Source organism: Stigmatopora nigra, chromosome 8 (genome assembly GCF_051989575.1).
Source record: "Stigmatopora nigra isolate UIUO_SnigA chromosome 8, RoL_Snig_1.1, whole genome shotgun sequence".
In the NCBI taxonomy this organism is placed as follows: domain Eukaryota; kingdom Metazoa; phylum Chordata; class Actinopteri; order Syngnathiformes; family Syngnathidae; genus Stigmatopora; species Stigmatopora nigra.
Window position 1 is genome coordinate 5,342,156 of NC_135515.1, and position 12,732 is coordinate 5,354,887.

The 12,732-nt window shown below is 37.4% G+C and overlaps 1 protein-coding gene across 2 annotated transcripts; it reads left to right on the forward strand.

Annotated features, from left to right (window-relative positions):
• The first annotated feature begins 205 nt into the window (after positions 1-205).
• On the forward strand, positions 206-11,879 carry igsf5b (immunoglobulin superfamily, member 5b). Of its 2 annotated transcripts, none has more exons than XM_077723454.1 (10): positions 206-884; positions 1,241-1,337; positions 2,215-2,520; positions 5,536-5,663; positions 6,804-6,969; positions 7,597-7,725; positions 9,371-9,395; positions 11,159-11,247; positions 11,479-11,543; positions 11,723-11,879. In XM_077723454.1, the coding sequence occupies exons 2-10, from the start codon at positions 1,274-1,276 to the stop codon at positions 11,834-11,836; spliced, it is 1,086 nt and encodes a 361-aa protein (XP_077579580.1). In that variant the 5' UTR covers positions 206-884; positions 1,241-1,273; the 3' UTR covers positions 11,837-11,879. The 2 variants fall into 2 exon arrangements, with proteins under 2 accessions (XP_077579580.1, XP_077579581.1); XM_077723455.1 differs by having other exon boundaries at positions 11,159-11,228; positions 11,723-11,870.
• Positions 11,880-12,732: the final 853 nt, after the last annotated feature.

Below are 12,732 nucleotides of genomic sequence, written 5' to 3' on the forward strand. Positions count from 1 at the left end.
GACTTGGGTCAAGTGTCATAATGATAAACTGTATAAATTATGTGGGTGCTGGTTTTTGGTCCAACCAATCCAGCAAAGACACTTTAACCAATGAGATTTTAGCAGAAAATAAGAAGCACCTGACTGCAATACACTGATTGCAAATGTAGGACACCAGATTGCTGAAAAGGAGTCCTCTCCATGGGTTGAATTGCATAGTCTGGTCACCACTGAAATAAAATGTGCTTCATAAAATATAGAATGTTGAAGGAATTATATCTATTCATAAAGCATAGTAACTGATTTCAAGGGGAACAATATTTTGACGTTGTTTTTTTAAGTATATTTCATTTCTGGCAGATTCAGTTAAATCCCACAAACCTGCATTTCACTGAATGGAATGATGTATGGTGGGTGACCCTTGTGAGGATAGGCAGTAGAGAACATTAATGGAAAAAGCAATGATGTATGGTATGTGTTCTTTGACAATAGAAGGCTGGTTTAATGCCAGCTACACAAACATATTTGTTTTCTCACATTACTAAAGTCTTTAAGTGCTACAACATGGATGCTGTCACAAAGTTGACAAGCAATGATTTTCAATGAAAGCTTTTAGTGCGGTCCACCAAGTACACATGAATTAATGTGGAGTTCCATTCAGTGATTGGGATTTGTTTTTATGTTCCATGGGAAGAGTGTACAAGGACTTCTGTTTGCTCTCTGAGTCAAACGTTTATGTATGCATGGGAGAGAGTTTTGTGTTGCAGGGCAAAGTCTCTTCTGCTAATATTTAACAGGACAGTTTTGGGTGATGTAGTGAAGCCCCACACATAAAGACCAGTGTAATTAACCTACTATATATTCATTGGGTGGGATTCTTGCTGCTGCTCCACACAAACAATGAGGTAAGTCAGACACACTTAGTATAGAATGGAATTTAGATTGACCATCAACTCTACATGCACATTATGAATGCAATATTTTCATTTTTAGGTCCAATTTTGTGAAATACCATTAAATTTGAGCCACGGCATTGAACCATCACCTACTATACTGTGGTTTGCCAGTGTTTATTTTGGGTTGTCCTTCCATAATGCCCCTTGTTATGTCCAAATAACTCAATTTTAGTTTCATTTGTCCTTAGTGGTATAGTATGATCCAAAATTCTGCTTTACTTGGATTATTTTGCTGAGTAGTGATAGAGATGTGTTTTATAGTATATTTATATACGTATTTCATGCAAATATAGTTTTATTTTCAGGTCCCTCTTGCCAAAGTGAATAGATTACCTCAAATGAAATGCATTATAATGGACTTTTTTGTTCTGACGATGATTCTTCTGTCATGCAGCACTCAAGGTGAGTTGAACATAAATCAAACTGCTTCTTGTCTGAATAGCAATGAGAATGATGTCACAAAGGGCTGTAAAGTATGCATTAACAGCCCTGACAGTGATTATGTTGAAGTGCGCCACTACTTCTGCTTACACCCACAGACCATCGAATTAGCGGTGGCCCCCATGATCTCGCTGCACTTTAAACATTTCTACTCAATATAACAATCAAATGGAACTTGTAGCCATAGAAATTTAAAGTCACTAGTAAGCTCAAATGATGCTCTGATTGTAACAAACTTTGATTCAGATTCGTTTAATTTTTTTCTTCCTAAGCCTCATTTACTAAATGGACACAATTTATGAGACTAAAGGCCAGGTTCACCGTTAAGGAGTTATACATCATGATTTGAATTGTGCTGTAAACTAATTTGATCACAGCTCTTTACAAGTTAAAATGAGCTTGTTTTTTTACTTTTATGAGAGTCATATAATAAATAGTAGATAGAATAGTATTTTTTGTAGTTTTCAAATTGTGCCTGTGTGGGTTTTACCCGAGTAAGTCCCAAAAATGTGTGTGTGAATATTTTTGTTGTTCACAATATACCCTTCCTACTCCCAATAGTTAGCTGGCAAACGCTCCAGCACCCCCAGGTCCCCTGTGAAAAGAAGCGGCATGAAAGATAAAAAGAATGAAATCTGGAAACCACAACTGCCAGTATTTAAAATAAAAAATAAGTCTCTAGCTTGAAATGAGAATTGGGCTTACAATTAGTACTCAGTATGTTGATAATAAAAACTTTGTTTTTTTTCTCAGTTTGCTAGAAAATTCCTAGTCTTATTTTGTGTTTATGTGTTGGAATACTGTATAACATCTATATTCTCCTTTGACTTTTTTGCAGTTTCTCTTTTAAAGTTGTCCCCCATCAATTTAACTGTCCTAAGTGGTGATGAAGCCCGCTTTACCTGCGATACAGAGAATACAGAATGGGATGTTATGCTGTGGGAGCTAAACAGCACGCTGGCAGTCACCATCTCCAGAATTCACGGTGTGCTTTCTTCCTCCATCCCCAATGTGACAGCAGAGAAAAGCCAGAATGGAAAAGCTTGGATCTTGTTGCTCCTGAGTGTGGAAAGGCAACATGAGGGTCAAGTAAGCTGTAATATCCAGGGTAGTGCCAAGAAGACAGCCAACCTCTTTGTTCAAGGTCAATATAATACTCTCCATCTTCACAAAAACAGCATTACTTAGACATAATGTATTCGATTATAAGTGACTGATGAGCTTACCTGTTTAACACGCACAAGTTGTCTTGTGTTCTTATATTGGAAATAAGGTCATGTACTATACAGTAGTGAGCTGATGTTTAAGTAGTAGGGATTATGATAAAAGCCAAAAGTGCAATCTTGAGATTTAAAAGACGTCTTCATGTCAATCCAGAGTTTATCCATCGCGGTTAGATGTTATTAGAAAAAGCCACCAGGTATGCCGTTTTGACTTTAAATATTGGTGTAGACACTTAAAAAAAGCTATTGGGTACATTTTTCTTCTGAAAAGTGGAAATGTGTTGAAGGGAACACATAAAAAAGGTTTCCGCTCCTTGTGTTATTGCAACTAAAAGACACTCCTAAGTCCTACAAAAAAATCTACTGCAGTCCACATGGTTGCAAAACACACTGAAAATAACCTTGATGAGGGGGAAAAGAAAAAAATAGCAAATGTTGTTTTGATTGTAGCCGCCCACGCACTGCTGCTGCTGCTGCTTCAACTTATGAGCTCAGGCAGAAAAAAACATGCATTTTGCTTTTAAAGCTGCTTTGTTTGTAGTTTCTTTGAAAGGAAGTTGAAAAATAGCTAATTATAACCACTATGTTTGTTAGGTGAAAGAAACAGAGGTGTAGTGGTACCTCTACTTACTAATATCTTTATATACTAAATATGAACATGACATCAAAAACATCATCATTAAAATATTAGAATTATTAAAGTTTTTATGGGAAAGTCCCATTTTAGGGAATTGTAAAAAGTTGTCTATTGGAATTGTCATTGGATCAATATATCACCAAACGTAGAATATTTTGAAGTATTTGAGTTGTGTTTATGTGTCCAAATGTAATCCTTTGAGTACCATCAGTGATTGGCAACCCTGAAAAATACCAATACTCGAGAAATTGATGAATAATATTAGTCTTCCTCTTCTGCCCTCCCTACTGCTCCAAATAAATGTTAAAATATATAGTAAAATAAAACACATTTCAGCTCACAGATCTTTTAATTAATTACCATAGGCTGTTTTATTAAGAGATACAATATCCTAATAATAACCTTTTTTTCCTGATACATGTTGCCTCATATTGCTGACACAGTACTCTTCATTCTCATGTAAATGGCATACCCCAAATGCCTTGACAAGATATTAAATGCCGCAAGATTTGTATGGACTCTTGCTTCAGTGACCTTATCCTTCTGCTTATCTGCATCCTTGCCCTTAAATTGAGAACATGGGAGAAAGAAAAAAAACGGACGAAATCACCCTGCTGCAAAAAAAAAGCAGTAGGAAGCCAATGACCCATCACCTTTTCCAATAAATTCTAAAGCGAGCCTCCATTGCTTGCCAGAACTGAAAATCCCTTCTGACATTTTCACTCAATAATAGTACTGTTAGTAAAACAGCCCTCCTCCCTACCCTCCACTACACACCCCACGCACCCTTCTGGCTGGCTGGAAGCAGACGATTACGATTGCTCTGACCTGACACAGCCTTGGAATTAACAGTGCACCCTGGCACGTCCACTTAATAGTCAGCAACTCTTTGATTTGTGTACTGCAGCCTCAAATAGAGTGTTGGAAGAGTGCCACAAATCTGCTGCAGATACCTCCTCTGCTATTTAATTGCCCATATAGGAAAGATATCTTCGCCCACCCTCATTTCAGTCCTTTTATTCTACTTAAAGATGCTCTTGTGAACTAATCAACGCTGATGAATGCTTCAATGCCCTCTGCTGTCAAATAAGGGTCCGCAACAGCCAATCAGTTACCCTGCACTTATTGACATTCTTCCTCCATCTGCTGCTTTTTCCATTTTTTTTCCCAATGATCCAAATGTTCCAGTGGGGTTACAAGGAGCTGTTGTGTATTATGGGGGCTCATTTGCAGACCACCCCCACCCCTTCTATTGCCTTGGGATCTGTTCAGTTCTTTTATACATACTATTTATTTAGTATTCTGTACTGCTCATCCCTACATGAAGCTTATTCCAGCCAACTATGGGCAACAGGCAGAGGACACTCTGAATTAGTTGCCGGCCAATCACAGGGCACGAGGAGATGGATAACCATTGATGCTGACACTCATACCATATTCACCGCCCATTAAGTACATAAAGTATTCTCAGTTGGATTAAATTGGGAGTATATTCTTGGCTCCAAATGCAACAGTCAAGTTGTCTTTGCTTTGGCTACTGTTTGACAACCTGCTGTACCTCTTTGCTACATTAGCAGGCTTATTTGGCTTGCAGGGTGCGAGATGAGGGGGAAAGGATGAGAAGCATTTGTCAAGCTTTTGGCACATTAAGGCGCTCAATCAATCAACTCTGTCCCTTCCCCCATCTTATAAATAAGTCGTCCTCGTGAAGTAGGACTGTTGCTCATCCTTCTCATAGTCCGGGATGATATCAAGTGTTAATTTATGTAATCTTTGCTATAATGCAGTACCGGTAAATTTAAAAATATTTGTTCACCAAATGACAATAACTTTGCCAACACTTGAATTCAGGAAATACTAATCATTATGGCATGCTTATTTTGATAATATTAGAATTGTATTTTCCCTTTCTCACATATTTCCTGCACACTGCATACCCTTCATTTACCCTGGTGTTTGTCCTCATTAGGCTCAAGGGTGAGCTGAAGCCAGGATCACAAGCGTCCCTTTGGGCGAGAGAGTCAGGATACACCCTTGACTGGTTGTTAATCAATGGCAGGCAACATATACTGCAGCAACCCCATTGCCATTCACACTAGGCACAATTTAGAGTGTCCAATGAAGCTAACCAGCATAAAAAAATAGTCTAAAAAGTATTCCTAGCTATTTCTTGAGTAATATAATTTACTTTGAATGCTACCTGAGGTAACTCCCATAATTCCAATGCATCAATTTAGGATAAAATCTCATTCTGTCCCCATAAACAAAATGAATTACCTGTTCTGTTTTTTGATTTTAGAAAAAGGGACTGTGAAGGTTTTTGGAGTTCACACAATAGCATTAAAGGAGCAGTTGGTCCTGTTTGGGTGTGATGCAATGGGATGGTACCCTCTCCCCAATTTGCAATGGGAAGTCTATGGTAAAAAGGTAAATAAACAACAACAACATGTACATGTGCAGTATGTCTATTTACACTCACATTTAAGGTACTATCAAAACTAATAGTAACTATTTTGTGAGATCACATCATAGATGTATGTCTTAGTTGACTGCCGTATATTGAAAGCTTGTATGTGAAATGATCCAAGAGGTCTTTATTTTTAGTGAAATACTGAGAAAGATGGCTCCTAAAAATGGTTCTATTTCATCATATGAATTTAATTGTGTTTAAAATACACAGCAGTGATGAAATATGCTGTAACATAAAATAAATATATATTAAATTTTCTCTTTCTTCTCCCTTACAATCCACTCAAACGGCACCATGCAAGTAAATTGAAATTCTATTTACAACAATATAGTGCCCCCTGCATTGCATGTTATCGCAAATAAACAGTTTCAGTCATCATTTAACATTATTTTCCAGCAGCCTTTCCATTACAATATGCACATGTAGCTAATATTGTGCCCCATGATTGCATAAAGCTCATCTACATTTGTTTATATGAACACCACGGGAACCTGAATCCGGCAAACAAGGATGGAAGTGGGCCCTAGCTAGAGCCCCCCCAGGATATAAGCACTGATCTGTGGCCTGGGTGTTGCAGATGGACCCAGCTGCTTTGCTGCAGTGTCTCAACATCCACTGGCAAGAGAATTAAGTCGATTAACAGCAGCGCGGCAGATGAACTGATCCTAGCAGCACTGCCTCTTACTGGCCTGATGGATGAAGGCGACAACTTCTCAATGAATAAATCTAGGAATGTTAAAAGCAAGAAGACTGCCATCCTTCCTTAAGGATGCTCTATTTTATTGGACAATTCACCAAGACATGAGATTTTCTTCCAGGCAGAATCGTTCTCTGCCAGCGGTGAATAGTTACCAAGCCTTGTCATGTCATTTGAATAGGCAAAGCTATTTAGAAAACAGAGGAAATGGCTTGAATAAATGGTTTTCTTCTTGTAGGTTGTAAAATTCGGAAATGGCCAACATGATCATTGAGGGAATTGGCTAGTTAAGGAAACATGAATTAATGGAAGGCCTTCACTTTGTTGTTTAGTGAACGTTATTTAAGGTGTGATTACGCAGAAAATAATGTGTTTTTCTGTCTGGGTTTCTTTTGTGGAGTTGAGACGGAGTGAATACAATCTTAGCAGTGAACTGACGGGAAAGAGTCTCTTCACTGTGAGAAGCAACCTCAGCATGACGGCAACTAAAAGCTCACATGTTCACTGTCTGGCTTCAGTGTCTGCCCTCTCCACACCGCTGAAGAGCAGCATTCGTCTGACAGTGGGTGAGACACCAAGAGCTTATTTTACAAGAAAGCACTCTTTTTATTTGATATAATTTATTTAAAAAGCAAAAGCCATAAGAAAACTAAATAGGTCAAAGTCTTCAGATCTTGAACCAGTTTCATTTTCTCTAATAAAAGTCAAAAAGCCTTCCTACAACAAAGCATTATTTTCATGTGTCTTCAAGTCATTATATTTACCCATACAGATGGAAAGGTTATGGAAAAAATTGTACTATTGAATTCGGAGACTGAGTTAGAGTACAAATAATATATTCAACTCACTACTGCACTCTTTGATACTATTGTGCTTGTTGTAAGGCAGATTTCTTGTTTGGTCACAGAAGCTTATTTAAAAAAAAAGGAAAAAAGGAGACATGCCAGCCATGCATGTGTGTCGCCGGGCAGAATTCACATAATGCTTTAGTTACCAATAGGAAAACTGAAATATAGAAGTCATGCTCATTAGAGCCTTAATCAAAATTCATGAAATTTCCATTAGTTTGCAAGTGAGAGGGAAGTGATTTTTATCGGGTTGGTAACATTGTGCAAAACTACTTTTTCCAAAACACCTTTTTTTACTGAATTCAAGCCAATAATAGTTTTCCCAATGTGACCTTCCCTCCTTAGTTGCAGAGGTGGTGCAAGATGAAGATGACTGCAGAGTCCCATTGGCTGTAACGTCCTCCCTCACTGCTCTTCTACTGCTTGTCTTGCTCTGCATCTGCATTGTCCTCTACAGAGAAAGGAGACAAGCAAGTATGCACTTTGAATTACGTTGGCTCGGAGAAATAACTATCGCCTACCTCTTCTCATTTCTGGGCAGAGAGTATGATTAAAGTATAATGAGGAAGCAAGGTAGTTACACTGTGATGCAGGTCTCCACCAAGGACAACCTTTTTTTAATGTATAGAGGAAAATTAGTTGTCAGGAAAAATACTTTTACATAAGCATTGTGGGATACCTTCATGGGAACAATGCATGGTTGATTAGTTGCTGTCACTAATAAGAACTATTAACAAAAATGTATTAAATAAGTCATTGAGAACTATTGTGTGAATTAACTATAGTTTAAAATGAAGAGTTTTTAATATGATACACTTCAATTCTAATATAGTACAATACATTATTCTTAACACCTTCACCAAACAGTATTATTACTTTAAAGGACATTTTTTTCATAGAGTGCTTTGATACAGACTTTTTCCGTTTCAGTGAACTTTCAAGTGTTTTAACATTTGCAAATAACCTTTTTAAAATTCACTCATCTATTCACCGTCTGTATTGCTTATCCTCACAAGGGTTGAGAGGGTGCTGTAGCTAATCCAACTAAGCATAGGCTGCCAATTGCAGGGCACGTAGAGACAAACACTTTTTTAGAATCAAACTAGAATTTAGAGTGTTTAGTGTTCTGGGAGGAATCTGTTTTAATACTACAATTTAGTAATATAACAATTATTTTTTCAACTAATTTTGTATAAAGAGGTATTTGGGACAGCCTTTATGATACTACATTAAAGTTCTGGAATGACTGCAAGTCACAGTAACACTTTTTAAAACCACTGTTAGTGTGACACTTTTACTGTTATTCCTAATCTGATTTGCGATGTAGTCAAACAGGGCGCATCCTTTCTAAACGCAAAAGTCAATACTTGTGAATCCTCTAATAAGGTTGGAGTGATAAAATAGTGCATTATATACAGTAGTGTGGCTAAAAAGTAGGGTAGAATTAGTTCTGGCATGAACACTATGAGGGGATGAAATTCCCCTGACAACAACAACAACAACAACAACAACAAAATGGTCTTGACTCAGACATTTAGAAATTGTCGTAATCCCTATAACGGATTGGGGCCCACTGTATCGAAATTGTGGCTGTAGTTCAGGGCCTAAGGATTATCTCCAGCAGCTGTTTCTTTACCAGAGTGCTTCTTTACCATCAGTGTGGTTGTTAGGGTCTTAAAATGTGAGCTTGAAAAGCTCAAGAGGAATGTTTTGCATATCAATGAAGGTGCTTGCCGCTGTCTTTAATTGAAGCGTATGTGAGGGTAATGTGGCCTTTGCAATTATCGGAAAAATTCAAGGAGATGCTCTGGTGGCCCCTCAGAGACTGTGGCAAGGAGGGATTTATTATATAATGCAAAAGGCATTTTCTCTCTTGGCAACAGTAACAGTTTTACATGTCTCATGGGACTAACATTGTTTACACCCTTGTTCGATGATGTTGGAGCCTTGTTACAAAACTCATTAACTTTCTACTAACTGGAGCCGATTAGGGTAGGATCCCAAACTCATAAATGCAAGTATGTTACTGTCCTATACGTAGTTCTGGTGATTTAAGATTCAACATGAATTTAGGTTTATGCCATTCCTGTGCTAAAAATGTTCTCTCTTTGCCTTTCAGAGAAAAATGCACAGGATGTGATAAGGTAAGCTTTCCAATGTCTTTTGGAAATACTTTCTGGAAGAGTTTCAATCCTAGCGAGTGTTAGACAATATTGCCAATAAAGTTTCCTTACTTAGTTGAGGCACTTTTAATTTTTGTTATAATAGCTTGCACTAAATAGACATGAATGTCTTTATTTTTTTGAGATAGCGCTAGTTTTATTTATCAGCATTCTTCACCACAGGTGAAATGCACTTTATAGGCTTTCCAAGTAGACAACTGGGTCTCGTAAAACCTGTTTCTTACTGACGGTGCACTTAATGATAAAACAATACAAGGCCTGTGATATGTTACTGCTTGGGGAGGAAATTGTTTGTCCCTTTCTAGATGTGAAGCCATTTTTAAAAGGTTATGGCATTTTATCAGAACCAGGATTATCATAGTTGCTCAATTTGGCTTCAAATCAGCTAAATTGACTGCCGTTTTTTTAGGGTTTGGACATTGTATTGTCATAATTCATCAACAAATGTGAACAAAACTATCTAAAATAGCAAATGGTTGAGGACCATTGCTAGTTTTTATATTGGATCCCTTTTCTCCCCATCTCAAAAGGGTCATTACAGTTTGTGCACCTCCTTTGAGTTGACCTGTTTCCAACAGAACCAGCTACTAAAGTGCTCTTACATCCAATCGATATAACTGAACAAGTGTGTGGAGGGAAGACCGATTTGCTGCAGTCCAGATAGCAATCATGGGCTTTCCTTTAAATTGAGCCTCAGATGTCACCATGCCTGGCTTCTCCTGGAAAGACAGGCCCGCATTGAGGATCAAGTTACTTGGCAGATGAGTGGCTCTGAAAAAAACAGAAAGTGAAGAAGGAATTTCTTTGACTGATTGCTGTGTCTAAAGTACCAACTCCAGTATTTGAACAAAGCAGTAACTGTATGAATAGCAGTATGTTTTGGTAGCATTTTTTGCCTTCCTGTCGACAGTCGTTAAGCATACATTTGTTAGGGGAAGAGGTAACCCATAGCAACTGTTCTCTCTGCTGAAGGAGGAGTTGCTTCTCTAAAGCAAGAACCAGAAGGACAGCAGATTTGTTCAACGGTGTGTTTACTATCATCGTTACTTTGCTGACGACAACAATATTTATCATCAAGTGGAGGTGGAACCGGTTCTTAACGAGGATTTTTTCACAAGCCCTACCATGCACATTGAACAGCCAAAATGTTCACTTGATTATTAGGGTTGAGGATGAGATGGAATGCATCACAGTTTTTGAATTGACTCTAGGGCAAAAGGCAAGGAAGACTCGCTCTATGTCAGTTGCCTGCTTGTTTATTTGGCCCTGTTACAGATGCACTCACCACCAGGACAGTAATTCTTCATTTATACATTCTTACACAATATGATGGGTCTAATATTAAAGGTGAGAACTTCTTGGTAACTCACAATACAAGGCTTTCTCTAATGATCATCTTATAAAATGACAATTATCCTGACATTCGTGAGGAATTCATTCTACAATCTTCAATTAACTGTTAACAATAACCAGAAAATGAAGCTCTTTTCATCACTAGCAGACGTCCAATCCTTTTGAAGTAGGAGGGTGAACAACCAGGCAACGGTAGTCATGTCTGTCGATGTACCGAGGGAATTGACTGAACTTGACATTTCATATTGCTGTCGTATTATGTCACACCAAGTAGCAGCACATCTGATAGCTGTCACCTTATTTTAAAGCCTTTTTTTTAAGCTATTTCCGAGTTAAAGATGACTTTTTCTTGTGTATTTGGGTAATTACAGGAGGGAGGAATCAAACAATGGACAAAGTCTGCCTGCTGGGCCTACACATGCCAGGGTCAACTTGGGATATGTAAGTGAAGATGGAACAGGTTAGTTGGGTTATCATAATAAACACTTAAATAATGGCGATATATAACAACGACACTACAAGTAACCTTAACTTTATAATTTAAATGTATTTAGATCATGATAAATTCAGGTTCCTTTTTTTTTACAATGGAATTGTCTGAAAAATTAAATGAAACTAAAACACAAGTAGTTCATTTGCAGCCAGCTTGAAGAATAGATGGGGCTGAATGTTTTTCCCCCCTACTCTGCAGATGCAGTTTACAAAGAGATAATGAAGGAAATTCATAGCAAGATGGATTTTGACAGCACCCCGAAGGTAAGATAGAGAAAGACAGGGAAACAGAAAGCTAGTTGCCAAAGGATTGAACCACAAATTTGATAGAAAGGGTTGACCTATCTTTAGGGTCACACCAAAGCATTCTTCTCCCCATCCTTTTGCATTTACTAATAAAAGTCCATTAGTAACAGCAATCTATTCTATTCTAATCTCCTCAGAGCCCTGATGTAGTGACATCCAGCAGCCTGTCTTTACATGATGATGATGGTAACACACAATTGAACTTTATAAAGGAGAACTCGAAGAATATCAGGCAAGTTACGACAGTTTGAATACATTTTTTGGCCTATTTTTGTGGCCAATGCAAATGTAATCAAAGTGGAGAAAATTCTGTGTGCATAAGGACACAACAATGCATCACTAAATTACGTTTGCTGTGCCGTGAATTGTTACTGCCACACCTCTCAGTCCAAATGGATTGGACATCTGCTACCATCAGTGGTAGTCAATAGTAAAATACAGTATTTAGCTTTAGAGAACATGGGAACATATGTAAATTCTCAATTTAGCATGTAAACCCTTATAATGTTTACACTGTTTTCTGCAATTTACACACAACTTTTTTTATACAATCTAGTGCATGTATTTCCATATATCATCATGAAAATTTTCAATGAAAATAATATACAAATAAAAATATCCAAAATTGTATTCTGATGTTGATTATTTTAAATCCCAAATTTTCTGGCGTACTACATCTAATCTTGCTTTTAACTATCTTATGAACCACGTTATGCATACCCTGCTAGATGAATGTTGCAGTGACATTTCTCTTGATAACGAGGAGGTAAAAGAAAGATGTAAACTGGCCAATTTAATATTTAACAATCCCATGGCTGCCAAATGTGTTTATGTGCTACCTTACCTTCCTTTCCTGTATTCTCATGCCTAATAATAATATTCTAAAAATATCACTATGCGACAACAGAGGGGATATTCTACTACACATTGAAAAATACAATGTTTCAAGGCAAGGTTAATTTAAAGTCACATTTCAGCATACATTAGAAACAAGAAATTCTAACCAAAGAGAGAAGAGGGTTCCTCTTTAAGTGCGTTTTTTTTTTTACAATCATGATAAAATATGTTGCTTTGCTCATTTATGTGCCTCCACTTCATAGTTCAAGACATAGTGAATTTAAATGAATACATTTGGATTGTTTGTGAT